Below are 16,013 nucleotides of genomic sequence, written 5' to 3'. Positions count from 1 at the left end.
CAACATACTCTCCTGTGAGAGTGGGAGTTTCTCCTGCTGCCACAATCCCCACAGATCTTTTCCTCAAACTGTGGTTTTCAGTACTTAGTTGCCTGCGCTGAAACCCAGAGTTTCATTGTCTGACTTGCTCCCCCGCTTTCCCCCAGGCATGTCTGCACGCTAATGTGGGGTTGCCTGTGCGGTCCACCAGCTGCTGCCTGGACGAGTCCTCTCTGCCCCACTGCCCGTCTCCTCCCCTCCTATCTTTGCTTGAATGTTTCTTTCACTCCTTGGTTGTTGGACTTCTATGCAAATGTTTTTCTGGCAGTTCTGATTGTTCTTTGTTTTTAAATTGGTTGTTTTTTCTTCTGGTTGTGCGAGGAAGCGAAGCATTTCTGCCTATGCCTCCATCTTGGCCCCCTCTGGGCCGTATTTCTTTGTCTGAGCATGCCTGTTACATAGTAAGGGGCAGAACCTTGGGTATTCACCAGGGTGGGGCAACCCACATTGCTTTGTTGTGATGCTGTATGTGAGGAGGGGTCTGAGAGGGAACAATGCCACTTGCTCCGCTCTCAGCCAGCTTTCAGTCCCTTCCCCCGCTTCCCATAAGCAAATTGGGCCCTTCTGGTGCTGATTCCTGTGTAGGTGGGTTTGTGTATGTTCTAGGACCCTGTAGGTCTCTCCAATGAACCCTTCTGTGAGGCTGTGTGTTTTTCCCAGCACCGCAACCCCCACAGGTTTTTACAGTCAGAGGTTTTGAGGCTTTATTTCACTGCACTAGATCCCTGGGTTGTGCGGTCTGTCTCACTCCCCAGTTGTCTGTCCTGGTTTATTGTCACACAAATGTGGGACCCCCAACTCTGCCAGTTACCACCTTGCCCACCCCAGTCCTCCAGCCACCACCTTGCCATGAAACCTCTCCATCCCGGCTGCCCATCTCCGCCCCTCCTACTGGTCTGGGTGAATGTTTCATCTTTTACTCTTTGGTTGTCAGACTTCCATACAGTTTGATTTTCTGGCAGTTCTGGTTATTTTCTCATTTTAAATTTGTTGTTGTCCTTATTTGGTTGTGCAAGGAGGCAAAGTGTATCTACCTATGCCTCCATCTTAGCTGGAAGTGACAGATGTTGCATTTATTACCAGTTGAAAGCAAGACACTCCACCAGAGGAAAAGGTTGACTCCCTTTATTGAGAGACTCACTTTACTGCAGTGGTCTGCAACCACACCCCCAGTATCTCCAAGGTAGGCCTGCATTGGTCTGTTTTATGGTATCCTACACATCTCTTAGGCTTTCTTCACTTTTCTTTATTCTTTTGTTTTTGTTTCTCTGACTCAATAACATCAAGTGATCTGCCTTCGAGTTCACTGATTCTGTTTGATAAAATGTGCTGCTGAACACCATCTAACAAATTTCATTTATCATATTCTTCAGTTCCAGGATTTCTGTTTGGTTCTTTTTTATAGCTTCTGTCTCTCTGTTGATATCCTTGTTTTGTTCACACATCATTTTTCTGATTTTTTAATGCACCGGCTTCAGGCAGGGGAAGACCTTTAATAATCAGTCTGGCTAGAGATTCTGGAGACCTCACAACACGTTTTTGGTGCTTGTGACTTCTCCCAGCCTGTGAGGCTACTCTCCCAAATAGAGAGGTTGCTGCTTTCTTTTTCTGGTCTCTTGCTCCCTCTGGTGTCTATTTGTGGTACTTCAGGTTTGCTGGTGTTAGAGCCCCAAGCGATCCCATTCAGCAGCATCCAAAAGTACCAGTATGTTGTGCTCAGTCACTGGCTTCCAGAGTGTTTTGGCTCCCCATCAGTCCCAAATCAGGTGAGACAGAAACCAGTCTCTCAAGCAGCCTTCTGAAAAGCCAGAACTTGGGACACATCTTCCACTCTTCTCCACCCCCAACCCCACCCACACCCCTGCACCCGCCCAAGAACAACCTGAGCTGAGCTGTGCTGGCTTGCAGCTGTGAGGAATTCTCTTAAACGTATTTTGGTCCACATATTGTTGTTAAGTCGGTGCTTCTGTTGGACAGTGAAGGCTGAGATCCTGTTCTGCCTCATCTTATAATGTAATATTTCATTGTGTCTAAAACAGTATCAATTGCCCTGCCCAGTGTGGCTCAGTTGGTTGGGCATAGTTCCAGGCAGCAAAAGGTTGCTGGTTCAATTCCTGGTCAGGGCACATGCCTGGGTTGCGGATTCTGTTCCCAATAGGGGCGCCTATGGGGAGCAACCAATCAATATTTCTTGCTCACATCGATGTTTCTCTCCCTCTAATAAATAAATAAATAAATAAATAAAATCTTTAAAAAATAAAACAGCATCAATTATTGAACACATCCCAGTTTGAGGTATGTTAAATTGTGGGGAAAAAATGACTGATGGCAGTAGTAAGATGTGCCACAGTCTTATTATGACAGAAATTCACTTCTATGCATCAGTTAGGGTGAAAGGTTAGGGCGCTGTAAAAAAAGAGACCCAACCAATCTGTGGCTTGGCGTACAAAAAGAAGAGTATTTCTCTCTCACTAACAGTTGTGAGGTGAGCCTCCAAGTGAGTGGGGTGGAGTTGTTAGGTGCTAAATTCAAGAACCCAGTTCCTTCTATCCTGCTGCTCTGCCATCACTGGGGTGCAATACCTGTGCCGCGCTTACACTAAAAATGGTTCCTTGTTTACCTAAAATTCAAACTTAACTGGGTGTCTTGTGTTTTATCTGGCAAGTCTACAGTAGGATATTATAGAGTCTGCAACCATCACAGCTGGATTCCTACAGATTACAGCGGGTGACGGGGAAAGAAAATGGGGTGAAGGCACACCTGCTTTCCTGAGGTCGAGGTCTAGCAATGTCACGTGCCGTTTCTGCTCATTTTCCTTTGGCAAGAACTTAAATCACATGACTAGACCTAACTGCAAAGGAGACTGGGAAATGTTGGTTCTTTAAGTGCCCCCCTCAAAAAATAGGTGAACAGATTTTAGGGACCACCAGCCGTCTTCGTCATAAGAACCTCCTGGATTGATCTTCTATGTCCTTTATTTATTCTTTTCACATCTTTGTGTTTTTGCTCAACATTTTAGGAAATTTTCTTGATTTTATCTTCCAAGTGATCTCTTGAATATCTTATTTTAGCTATCATTGTGTTTAATTTCCAAAAGCTGCTTCTTATTTTCTAATTGTTCCTTTCCAGTAGCAGCTTTCCTGTTTTATGGAGGTAGTATCTTCTCAGATCTTTCTAAGGATATAATTAGAATTTTTAAAGATTTTGCTGCACCATTATAACTTTGTTTTCTAGAATCACTTATTATTTATCTTCTCTCTCTCTCCCTCCCTCCTTCACTCTCTCTCTCTCGCTCTCGCTCTCTCTCTCTCTCATGCTTCTAGCTGTCTTCATAATTTTGGTGCTCCTGGTTGCCTGTTATAAAATAACAGACCAGCCCTGGCTGGGTGGCTCAGTTGGTTGGAACGTCATCCCATAAACCAAAAGGTTGTGAGTTTGATCCCCAGTCAGGGCACGTATCTAGGTTGTGGGTTCAATCCCTGGTCAGAGTATGCATATGGGAGGAGGTCTCTCTCTCTCTATCAGTCTCTCTCTCCCCCTCTCTCTCAAATCAATAAACATATCTTTGGGTGAGGATTAAAAAAAATAACAGTCCAAGTCTATTAATTCCAGTGACTGAGATGGTTTTCTCTGTTGCTGTGTCTGTCCCCGGATGTAGTCACCCTCTTGAACAGTAGGATGGGTAAGGTTTTCTGGCCGGCTGGACTGTAGGGTCAGTGGGCAGGTGATCCTTGGAGAGATGGGGGGAGGGTTCATAAATGTTAGAATGACCAAAGCTTTATTCTGGTATGCCAACACCACACTAAACACACTAAATTTCTCTTAGAGATTTATTGGATTTCTGGAGAGTGAACCTCCTGGGGTTTTGTTGCATGTGCACATGCACACGTGTGCACATATGTGTGTCACTCGTCTGGAAGAAAGTACGCGTCACCCTCCATCCTGGAGATAAGAGGGGGGTGAATGACTGGTGCAAGCTTCTGCAGGGACAGACCTACAAACCCCCTGGTTTTTAGGTCCACTTTTATCTGTCCTCCTCAGCACTTGCTAATTATGAACTCCGAGCCTCCCCGGGAGTTTGCCAGGAAGACTGGCTCTCACTCCCCTTGCCGATGTCTGGGCTATGGCTTCCTTCACTCAGTTAAGCCATCGTTGTGCATCATCTATTCCCTGAAATTTGTCTTTGCCCCCGACACCCCTCTTCCCTGCCATTCTCTTGGCTGTTATGTGTTTACATCCTTTTCTGTTGTTTGGGGGAAGGGTCTCAGAAGGAAGGGGAGACAATCGCTTGTGCTCAGACTGCTGCCTTAAACCTTCAACATGACATGCTTTGCAAATCTCCTCGAATGTTTGTTTATTTTGCAATTGCTTTATGGGGTGGAGGCATGTTGTTGAATAGTGAGGACTTTGTTGTGCTGAGCTCCTTGATGTGTTTGTGTACGCAAATGGGCATCAGGGCTCAGAAAAGCTAAAGAGCTTTTTGTAATAGAGTAGAACACCCTGGAGTTTCTGGGGCAGTCTGGGAGACGGGGGCGGGGGGGGGGGGGCAGTGACGGGAGGAAAGAGCACAGCAAGCTAGTGACACGCCGTGATGTAAACCCCTCCCCAAGATTCCCAATCTCTCAAAGGGATTCTAAACTTACAGAATGCCCGGTATGACAGTTTCTCAGGGAAGTTGATGAGGGTTCTTAATTCTGTGACAGGGCTAAGGGGGACAAAACACAGAAGGCTTTGTAGACCACCGGAACCTTTGGCAAGATCCTTTGGCAAGAGGAGACCATAAAAGCATATATCCCAGCAATCCGGAGAAATTGTGTGGAGGGTTGGAATCCTCCCCGTCTGCGGAATTGGCTCTGAGACAACAGCCCGGAGCTCTCTCGGGTTAGGAGAGCCCCAGCTGGCACCTGCTAACTCGACCCTCTTACCTTCACCCTCCACACTGACTTGGGTGTCCCCCTAAAGGGTGATGTGATCGCGACATCCCCCTGCTTTACATCACTGTCCACATTTTTTATCCTGAAACCCAGCACCCTTCGTGATCTGGCCTCCATCTACCTTGTCAGCTCCGATTGCTCCTCACAGGACACGCTAAACTACGCCAAGCATTTCCCCATTCCCTAAAACCCTAAGCCTCCCCGTCCTCTCCTTTACCTAGCAAAGACCCGTTCATTCTTCGTTCATTCTTCGAGACCAAAAGCAACCCCTGTCCCAGTCTCCTCCCTTACAAAGAGTTAGCCGTTCCCACCTGCGTTGACCAACACCTTGTTTAGAGGGAAGTTTCTTTTCTCCTGGGGTCCTGGAAGGACCAGGTATTATTAACTTCTGGGCCCAAATGTCCAATATAGGCCAAGTTCAGGCCCTCCTCTGGGCTCCTGTGGAACCCTGGGAAAAACTGTAACCACAGCTCCCATCCTGCATTGGAACTCAGAGAAAATGGGAGCTACGTCTTCTTCACTGTCGGTACTCGCAGTAACTAAGAGAGGAGGGAGCGAGAGAAAAAAATTGAGGGAGAAGTGAGAAGGGGGAGAAGAAAAGAGAATAAAGGAGAAAATAAAGGAAGCTAACAAAAACACAAGTCGGAGAGTGACTAAATTATTAAAACTTAAAGGTCTGGATAACACAGAAACCCTAGCCCATGAACTTGGTCAGAAAAGGGCAAATAAGCCCTTCGCCGGCATGGCTCAGTGGGCTGAGTGCCGGCCTCCAAACCAAAAGGTCGCAGGTTGGACTCCCAGCCCGGGCACACGCCTGGGCTGTGGGCCAGGTCCGAGGTTGGGGGCGTGGGGGAGACAACCGATTGATGTTTCCCTTGCACATCGATATTTCTCCTCCTCTCTCCTTCCTTACCCCTCTCTCTAAAAAAATAAATAAAATCTTTTTTTTTTTTTAAAAGGACAAATGAGATTGGTCAGCAAATTATGTCTCGTGATCAAAGTAGGGGCCTTGTACATTGGTCCCGGGTCTTATTGGCAGCAAAGATTCCTAAAGTCACAGTAGCTGTCACTAAGGCTCTAGGTTTAAAGGGTAATGATGCCGAGCCCCCAGGCTGAAAGAAAGTAGCTTTTCATGGGTCTAATGAAGGGCTTGGCCTTGGAATCAGACATATCTGATTTGAATCCCAGTTCAGTCATTAGGTCAAGTCATTTAACCTCTCGGAACTTTTCTATCTTGAAAATGTGCATACTGCTACCTTGCAGGATAGCAGGATAGTTACTGTAACAGGGTGCAGTTAGCACCCCCCCAACCAAAGAGGGATTTGTAATGGGGTCCAGAACTGAGTGTGCAGGAAATATTAAAAATATAGGATGTCCTCACCCCCATAAGTCTGGATAGGGAGATGGGACACATGGAGCAGGGCCATTGAGTTATTTAGCATACCAACAGTTTTGCAAATAACCTCTAGAGTGGTCATTTAACATATCTATAACTTTTGACTGGTTTCATGGATATGTTAAATAGCTGTGGCTGCTTTTTGAGTCAGGGAGATGGGAGTGACTTCCACCCAGGATGTAACTGGGAGGCAACTCCCCCTACTTATAGCACTTACGTGAGAGCTTGGAGGCGATTGGAGACGATTGGCTCCATGCCACAGGGCCACACCTGCCTGGACATACTATAGCAGCCCAGAAAAGCTGGAAAAATATGGGAATGCTGGCAGGTGTAACTGATTGTGGGAGGAGTCAGAAATGGAATGCAGCTGGGATTTGAACCGAGGCATGGCAGCCACTCGAGGAGAACCACACAGCTTAGGAAGCTGGAAAGCAAGATGTAGCTGCAATGCAGAGCTCTCTCTTAGCAGTTTAGAAAAATGCAGGAGAGACACTGCAGGAAGGAAAGGGGTGAAAGGACTCTTGCTGGTGGGCCATGAGAAGGTGCACTGTGAGTTTGGGTTAAGAACTGGAGATCCTGGTGACACCGCTGATGGTGCTGGGAACTGAGGGAGGCCTACCAGCCGAGCACAGATTACTGGGAAGAACTAGGGGCTACCTGAGCCACAGACTTCTATTTCTTTTCCTGAGATATAGCACCCAGGACTGGGCAAAGGGGGGGTGTTTTAAGGGACTTTGGGATTTTAATGAAGACATTAAGTCATTACTCTAAGTCTGTATAACTTTTTGAATAAATAGTTCCTTTCCTTTTCATCAATCTCTGGCATTGAGAGCTATAATTCCCTGGTGACGGGAAAGGCAAACCAATACAGGGGAACCCCAGGAGAAGGGGAGCCATTTGGTAATAGTATTTTGTCCCCCGGGTCCATTTGGTGACATTATGGAGATCAGAGGTAGTAGATGCTCAATCACCAGTGCTCAGCAGGTGTTTGGGAGACGGCGACTTTCATTATTTGGGATTGCGAGAATTCATACATGCCGGTTTGGGTGACTCTACATTTAAAATATTTTGTATGGAGATTTCCAAGAAGTAGGAAAATGTAGGTAAAATAAAAGCGCTTCATAAACTGTGACATGTCCTACGACTGTTAGGGAATTATTTGGGAAGTCTTCTTTTACAGCTGGGAACAATACAGGTTTTGGATTCGGCAGAAGCAGGTTCGGTCCCTGACCCTGCCATCTGCTTGCCAGGTCGTCGAGGATGAGTCATGTTCCGTCAGCCTGTTTCTGCAGCTGTCAAAGGTGCAGAGTTCTAACTTCGCAGGGTTGCTGAGAACTCCATAGGATCAAGTGTGCAAATTCCCGGGCACCTCCCTTCCTAGGTGGGTGGCAGGGTCCCCTGTGACAGGTCAGGTTATGGTGGTCAGTCCCAAACCAGGTGCCACAGTCACATCCTGCCAACCGGCTACAAGTGAAGGAGGCCCTTCACGCCAGAGGAGCAGGGCCGCAGACTGGCAAGGAGAGAGGGGTCTTTCGTATTCATAGGAAATCTGGGTGAACACTTAACTTCTCTGCAGAAAACATTGAAATCTGCACTGCGGAACCAGGCCTAAACCAGGGCAAGAAGCCGGGGATGATCCCTGCTAAGCTGTCCCAGATGCAGGCACTGAATTATTGTTACTAAGGTCAAAGACTCTCATTCTGGGTTCATCTTACCCCGTCCCTCACGTCCTACTCCCTGCCGCTGTCATTTTTCCCAGATACAGGGTAAGTTCTCAATCAATAACCTAAAGTTTAAAAGGCTGGCACTAACTCCCTACAGAGCAAATAGTCAGGGGCCTCGTGAAGAGGCCACACTAGCTGCCACCTCTAGGCAATCACTCGGTCCCAGGTAAGCCCCCTAAGCGGCTGCTGCTTCAGAGCCGGCAAGGTGAGTGCAGTGAAGAGTATCATCTCGGAACCAAGGGAGGCCCAAGTGTGAACTCTGCCTCTACCACTCGCTGCTGTATGACTCCACCTTTCCTCACGTCTGTGTCCTCATCTTACTCCCTTGAGGGTTGCTGTGACAACTAAATGAAATCAAGAATGTGAATGTGACCCGTGAAATCTATGGCAGACAGTGGATGCTCAGTTACTGTGACTTCCTTCCCTTTCTCCTTCCTCCTCGGAGGCCCAGCGACTCAGCCTCCCTTTGCTTCTCAGAGCAGCCACCCACCGTGTCTTCCTTGAAATCCCACTTTCTCCCTGAGTGGCTGCAGAGAGACCACACCCCCAGCGGCCCACTTCCTTAATGCCCCAAATAAGTACACAGGTCCTTTGCATTGAAGGGTTTTACTGCTCATCACTCGGGGAACAGAGGCAGGTTGGGGTGGGGATAACAAGTCACACACAGGGGGCAGTGTGAAGGTCCCCGGGTCACAGCTCTCTGGCGGCTGCCCTTTCACCTCTAAGGCAGGACCTCAGGCCTCTCCTCCAGGCCAAGGAGGCCCCTTCCATTGGGCGGAGTGCTCCCCCTAGCCCAGCGGGGGCACAGCAGATGGGAGCTAGCAGGCCACTGCGCTGTGTCCTAAGCACTTCGTACACGGTTTGGAGGATCTTCAGACAGAGATGCCCATCGCGTAGGTACTTCCTCAAAGGCCAGGGACAGTGGCCCTAATGAAATGAGCATGTACTAAACCTATGCTATTTCTCTTTCACCCCAAGGAGACAAAGCCAAGACCAGATCTTCTGACTTTCCAAGGCAAGAAACTGGATTGGAAGGGGGCAAGGATTTTTATTCGAGTCCCTTCTCAAGGCATCCTGCAGATCCTGGCTTCAGAGGCATCGGGAAACCATCCTCCAAAGTGGGGTGAAGGGGCTGAGGTCAAGGAGGCAGCAGCAGGTCCTAAAGATCTTTCTATACTCCTAGAGGGTCTCTCTCTCCCCTCACTCTCCTTCAGGTGGACTCTTTCCCAGCCTGCTCTCCCACGTGCGTTTTCTGGTGGCGGATGAGGTTGGAGCTCCGGGAGAAGTGTTTCCCGCACAGGGTGCACCGGTAGGGCTTCTCCCCTCTGTGGGTCCTCTGGTGGGCTCCAAAGTTGGAGATATCGCTGAAGGTCCGCCCACACTCGGCACACTCGTAAGGCCTCTCGCCTGTGTGGGTGCGGTGGTGCACCCCAAAGCTGGAGCTGTTGCTGAAGCTCTTCCCGCACTCACAGCAGATGTAGGGCGCGGGCTCGAGATGGGTCCGGTGATGCACGGCCAGCGTGGCGCTCTGGCTGAAGCTCTTACCACAGATGTCACAGCGGTACGGCCGCTTGCCCAGGTGATCTTGCTGGTGCGTGGTGAGGTCCGAGCGCCGCCGAAAGCTCTCCTGACACTTGGGGCATTTGTAGTGCTTCTCTTCCAGGTGGATCCGCTCGTGCCGGATGCGGTTGGAGCTTCTCGAGAAGCTCTTGCCACATTCAGAACATTTGTAAGGTTTCTCACCCGTGTGGATCCGCTGGTGTGTTCTCAGGTTGGAGGTATTATTGAAGGTTTTGCCACACTGGGCACATACAAAGGGCTTCTCCTCGGCCTCAGGCCTTGGCTGAGCAATGGGGTCCCCTGGCTTTCCAGTGGGTACAATGACTTTCTGCCATGGCCGTTTTGGATGGATCCCTTGCAGCCCCACCGACTGGCTCTCTGGCCCATGCTCTTTCTCCCCAGCTGGGATCCGAAAGCCCTCTGAGTCATCCACTCTCCAGGGCTTACCCCGCTCCCCTTCCTCAGGCAGGTGCTGCTCTGGATCCTGCTCCTTCTCACTGCCCATCTCCGAGCCCTGAGAATGAACACAAATGGCCAACACCTTTATTCCTAGGGTTGGGCCAGGTCCCAGGGAAGCAGCTCTTCTGTCCAAAGGCGTATACACCTTCCCCACGAACCAGCCATCAGAAGTAACCTCAATTAATGGAAATAAGTGCATAGAATGCCTTTACTTACTTTCAAGTGAACAAACTTCCAGATGTTTAAAGTCACCAAACCAGAACAAAAAGAAGACACAGCTTTGTCCACCACCAACAAATAATATTTGTGAAATTTTAATACCTTTTTTCTTAATACCACTAAACAATAATGGTCTAGACTATAATTTATGTGCAAGTAGTTTCCATTTTAGAATGATTTCAGATTTTCAGCTTTTCAGAATGAGTTCAACTGTAAGTTAACTAAAATTCCTCTTATTTTTTAATCTTTTTTTAAAAAAACCTTCCTTGACAGCATCCATCTATGTGTCTGCTTTCAAAAATGATCATAACAGAATCTCTGATTCTTGAGACTCTCCTGCTTGTTTATGAGGTCTGGCTCTGCATCCTCGTAAGGGTTCAGCCACCCTTCCCTTCCCTTCCTTTCTCAGGACCTCACCATAATCCGGCAACTAAAGAGTTAACACCTGAGCCATCCAGACCTACTGCAGGGCACTCAGCCTGTGTCCGTTCTGATTGGTCGGTACACGCTTCCCCTCTCATACACCATATATAGCACATGTGCGTGTGCACACACCACGTGCACAGCCATCCTCACACACAAGATACGCTCAGCCACATTCTCACACCACACGTACATACCACAGTCACATAAAGACACACACTCATACCACACTCTCACAGCACTCTCACAGGCCACACACATGCACATCCAATACACCGTGCACAGCCCTCCCACACATACAGCCACACACATGGCTACCCAATCGCACACCATACACACATCTATACTCACACCATACATGCCACGGACACACAAACCACACTTCCCCCACACACAGCTACACACACACAGTACTGAGCACAGGGCCGGCTTGTGCAGACCTCAGTAAGTGCCTGCTAAGCTGCGCACATTCCTTTGAGGCCCTAGAGCCAAGGACAGGGAATGAGGAGACAGAAGTACTTCAGACAAGAGGGGGGTCTGGTGTTTCCTCTGGGCCATGAAGAAATACCATCGCAAAAGGCTGAGCGGGCTGCGGAAGACTCTGCACAGAGTGATGTGAACGGAGGGGTGAGGGAGGGAAGCACAGACTGTGAGAGGATGCTGATGACAGAAAATGAAGACTGATACTTCTTCAAGTCAGGACGTATTAGGGGAAAACAGCCACACAGAGTGACAGTTGGGGCACTGACTGCATTCAGGGTCGGAGCCCACTGGTGACGCAGCATCTTTACAACGCTGCAGATTACTCAGCCACTCTGGGCCTCAACTCCCGCATCACCGACCCGGGATACCCGACCTGCGCTGCAGAACTCTGTGTTGGAGACAATGTCTGTGATGTGCTCAGTGTCGTGTGTGGCACTTACTAGGCACTCAGCGAACGACAGCTGCTACCACAGTTGTCGAAGACACTATTTCCTAGCCCTGCGAAGAACGCGAGAATGAAAAAGATCCCCTTCAGTGATCTTGTTAGGAAAAAAAATGTTTTTAATTAAAAAAAGGTACAAGACCATATGTAATCTAAATTGGGAAATACGGACAGGGCCTCAAGTCTTTAAGAAATGGGGTCAGAAAACCTTTTCTATAAAGGGCCAGAGAGTAAATGTTTAGTAACTATTTGGGCCCATAGCAGTTCTGTTGCCATTACTTAGCTCCATTGTGTTGTAAAAGCAGCCACAGACAATACGTAAATGAACGTGGCTGTGCCCCAATAAAACTTTATTTAAAATAAAAGGAGGCAAGCTATAGCTTACCAATCTCTGTCTGAAAGTTTCTGGAGGAAGCTAGCTAAGCAGTGCTGAAATAGACTTGCTTCACTTTCAAATGCGCAGCTAAACATCAGTTTACTCCTTGACACTAGTGCACTGTTTCCTGACCATCCTTTTAAACATCACAACCCCTCCCACACGCCCAGTCCCCCTCCCCACAGCACTTCTCACCTTCTAGCACTGCATTTATTTGTGTGTCTCTCATTCATTATCTGTCTCCCCCTGCTAAAACATAAGTCCGTGAGGGCCAGGGTCCTTGTTTTATTCACTAATGTAACTTCAACTCCTTGAGTAGTGGTGGTCAGATAGAGAAGACTCTTAATAAGTATTTGTGCATGAGTTGAACAAATCAGGGCCAGGCCTGTCTCCAGAACCCACGTCGTGCTTGTGAACATTCTCACCCACTGCTCCTCGGCAATCTCTCGATTCCTGCCCGCTTCCTCATTTAAGCCCCCACAGAATCTTATACTTGATTTTACTGTGATTTGCAATTAGCCATTTACATGTCTGTTTCCCCTAGTAGTTCATATGAGGGTAGGGACTGGGTCATTTTGGTAATCTCTCCCCAGCACAAGGCCCAGGACTCAAATGTTTTTAAACATATGAGTGAATATGAACTTGATTCACTCCCTGACCCTGCCCACCCCACTTAGGGCTCCATGCAGTGGGCTACACAGCCTCCACTCGCTTCCAATCCTGCTCCTCTGAGAACCTACCTTTATCCAAGCTGATTCTACCTAGGTCTGAATGCTGGGTCAAAGTAAGAGCAGAAAGATTTAGTGCTGTGGTTTCTACCCTCAAACAGTTTGTGGTACGGTACAGTGAAACAAGCTGTACCAGAAACTCTGGTACAATAGAAGGTTAAGCTGCAGGGGCACAGGGACTGTGCCTTAGTCACTTTTGTACCCACTCTTCAGTGCCTCATACAGCAGCTGGCACACTGTACGGGAACAATAATAATAGTTAACATTTTAAAGCTCATACCAAGTGCTAAGCCCTGGACTAAGCACTACATGTGAATCATCTCATTTCATTCTCACAACTTATGTAAGCAATGAGGAAACTGAGGCACAGAGGAATTGTAACTTGCCCAAGGGCACACAGCACGTGATTAGCAGAACTAGGACCTGTGTCCATCACTCCAAAGCCAGTGCTTTTATGCACCACACTAGTGTTGGAGAGAGAGAGAGGGGAGAAGGAAATAAGAGAGAGAAGGAGAGAAAGAAAGAGGAAAGGAGGGAGGGAGAGAGAAGGGAAGGGAGAAAGGAAGGGAGGGAAAGAAAAATGGAAGGAAGGGAGAAAGGGAACGAGGGAGGGAGGGAGGGAGAGAAGGAGGGAGGGAGGGGAAGAAAAAACAGTGCCATAGGATTTCAGACCCCATGGGCATCTCTCCCTGAAGAGATCTGGGATGACCAGCTTCAGGGAAAAGGCGGTATTCCAGCTAGGACTTGCAGAATGGGTGAGTCAGATTGGGACTCCCAGAGATGGGGAACCCACTGTCTACTGAGAAGACTGTAGCAGGTAAGGTCCAGAGAGACACTTTCAGATCACATTTCAGAGATTTGGGGGAGAAGGGGGCCCATCCAGCTGGTCTTCCCCAAGGCTCAGAGGTGCAAGGAGGACGGAGAGTGGAAGGGATTCTGGCAGTGGAGGTGGAGTCAGGTCTACACAGTAAGAGCCAAGAAGATGGGGCTGGCCAGATGCTGCAGGCCGAAGGCCTAGACTAGAGGGAAGAGACCAAGCTGGAAGTTGGTCTGAAGGGCCAAAGTTTGGGTTCTTTAGGGTCAAGTTAAGAACGGGGGGAGGAAGGGGTAGAGAAGCTTGGAATGACCAAAGAAGAAGAGGGAACTGTGCAGGGTACCTGGATAACGGGTCGGAGATGGTGGGGGAGGGGGGAATCAAAGGAGTCAGAGGGTCAGAGAAGGTGGTCAGGAGAGAGGGCGCAAACGCTGCAGACAGAGGTGCGGGGGAACCGGACCCAAGAGGCTGGGGTATATGCTGTGGGCAGGGAAGAAGCCCAGGGCGGAGCCCCAGGAATCCGGCGTTCTGGAGGACAGGGGCTGGGTTCGGAGCTGCTAGCGGGCTTGGGCCGGAGGGGTGAGAGAAGAGGGGCTGACTCCAAAGATATGGTCAGTGGCAGGGGGACTGGAGTACTCAGAAGGCCAACAGAAGGGACAGGGGTTAAGGACTGGGGCCAGCAGTCTAGCGCGCGGGCTGGGGAAGGTTCACAGGGGTCGGGATCTCAGGGCCCCATTTGCCCTCACTGGGTTCGGGGAGCAAAGCCACAACCTCTGGCTCCCCGGAGAGATGGAAGGAGCCATGCTCAGAGTCCCCGCGAAAACATATCCACCTCCCCCGTGTCCCCGGGCCCAACCTGAACGCACCTCGCTCCCGCCGTTGGGTCAGGGATATCGCTGCCTCGGTGGGCCGGGGGAGGGGCCGGAGCCGGAACCCAGAAAGGACCCACCCTACCTTTCCAGGATTGGGTTCTGAGAACTATCTTTCTTTCCCATTGGCTATATTAGCTGCCACGCCGCAAGAAACTCGAGAGGGGCCGCCAATAAGCTTTGGGCTCCGGGGTGGCCTGCTGGGAGTTGTAGTCCTGAAGAAAATCGTAGACTCGACGAAGATATTTTACAAGTTTTGAGCCCAGCTGTGGACACTGGGTTTCCTCCTAAGGTCCTCAGATCTCCTTCTGCGCTTCGGCCTTAAAAGCCCAACGTGCCGGGCCACTGGTCTGGGGAGTTGTAGAATATGCAGGATAGCTGCCACTACTCCATGAGTTGGTGAGTGTTGCCGGTTCTGTAGACATCCCACGAAGCCTGGAGTCGCGAACCTCCATCGAGGCTCATAACTGGAAATCAAAGGATTGTAGAACTGGAAGGACTTTAAAGATCAACTAACCTAATCCACTTGTCAGAGAAGCTAAAAGTTCCCTGTCCTAAGAGCCGCCTCCGGATCTCCTAACACCCTTGCACAGGGATTTTTCCGAGTCCTATGTGGTGAAACTTGATTGTTGTCTTTGATCCTAACTGAACAAGGATTAGGATTTTTTTTTTTTTTAGGCTTCACTTTTAAAAGAAAGAGCCTAAATGAATAGGTAGCCTAAATGAGCAGGCTTCTCATACCTGCACGGTATTTCATTGCAAAGACTATTGTCTTCAGAGCTAGATAAACCAGATTTAGAATCCCCGTTCTAGCACCCAGCTATTTGGAAGCACCATTTTCCTCCGCTGTAAAATTCCTGGCAGAGCTGTTGTAAGGATATAACAAGCTTCTGCCTCTACAAGTGACGGGTTTCTTTCCTGCTGGTAAATTCTCTTGGGTGAAGCCAGTGTGAGCAACGTTAGTTTTAAGATTGGGATATTCAGGAAAGTAGGTTTGAAACTGAATGTGGATGAATGAAATATAAATAACCCCCCATACACTATCACATAAATTGGTTTAAATAAATGCTAAGAAGGTAGGCTCAGAAATAAAACTGTGGCTTTATTTTTAACTGTGATTAAAGCTTGCTCGGGTGGATTCAAGGCTGTTTGGAAACCAAACCCATAATCTGTTTTTCTCTTATCAGTTCAAAGCCTTTTCCTTCAACTTCTCATTCACAATGTAAATAACAACAATAGATACCAAACTTTTATTTAAGAACTGTAAAAAAGCAAGTGAAAAATTCTACTTAAGCACTGTGGTGTTTAATTTTATGTATCAACTTGCCTAGGCCACAGGGTGCCCAGTATTTGGTCAAATATTCTAGATGTTTCTATAAGGGTATTTTTGGATGAGAAGATCAACATTTAAATTGTTAGCTTGAGTAAAGTAGATTGACCTCCCTGACACGGACGGGCCTCATCCAGTCAGTTAAAGGCCTGAATAGAACCAAATAGTTGACCCTTCCCCGTAGTGAAATTCTTCCTGCCAGAGAGCTTTCGACTGG

At 48.5% G+C, this 16,013-nt stretch overlaps 1 protein-coding gene across 1 annotated transcript; it reads right to left on the bottom strand.

Moving 5' to 3' along the window:
• Positions 1 to 8,693: 8,693 nt before the first annotated feature.
• Positions 8,694 to 14,533, bottom strand: ZNF691 (zinc finger protein 691). Its single transcript, XM_045859216.1, has 2 exons — positions 14,464 to 14,533; positions 8,694 to 10,167 (listed from the first exon to the last, which is right to left on the bottom strand). Exon 2 carries the CDS (start codon positions 10,156 to 10,158, stop codon positions 9,304 to 9,306), a length of 855 nt encoding a protein of 284 aa, XP_045715172.1. The 5' UTR covers positions 10,159 to 10,167; positions 14,464 to 14,533; the 3' UTR covers positions 8,694 to 9,303.
• Between the last annotated feature and the right edge of the window lie 1,480 nt (positions 14,534 to 16,013).

This window comes from Phyllostomus hastatus, unplaced genomic scaffold (genome assembly GCF_019186645.2).
Source record: "Phyllostomus hastatus isolate PE091 unplaced genomic scaffold, TTU_PhHast_1.1 phas_scaffold_182, whole genome shotgun sequence".
NCBI lineage: Eukaryota > Metazoa > Chordata > Mammalia > Chiroptera > Phyllostomidae > Phyllostomus > Phyllostomus hastatus.
The sequence above is the reverse complement of the archived record's forward strand: the minus strand, read 5'-3'. Positions and strand labels throughout refer to the sequence as shown.

Coding starts and splice junctions, on each gene's coding strand:
- ZNF691 (XM_045859216.1), bottom strand. CDS start 10,158: ATGGGCAGTGAGAAGGAGCAGGATCCAGAGCAGCACCTGCCTGAGGAA.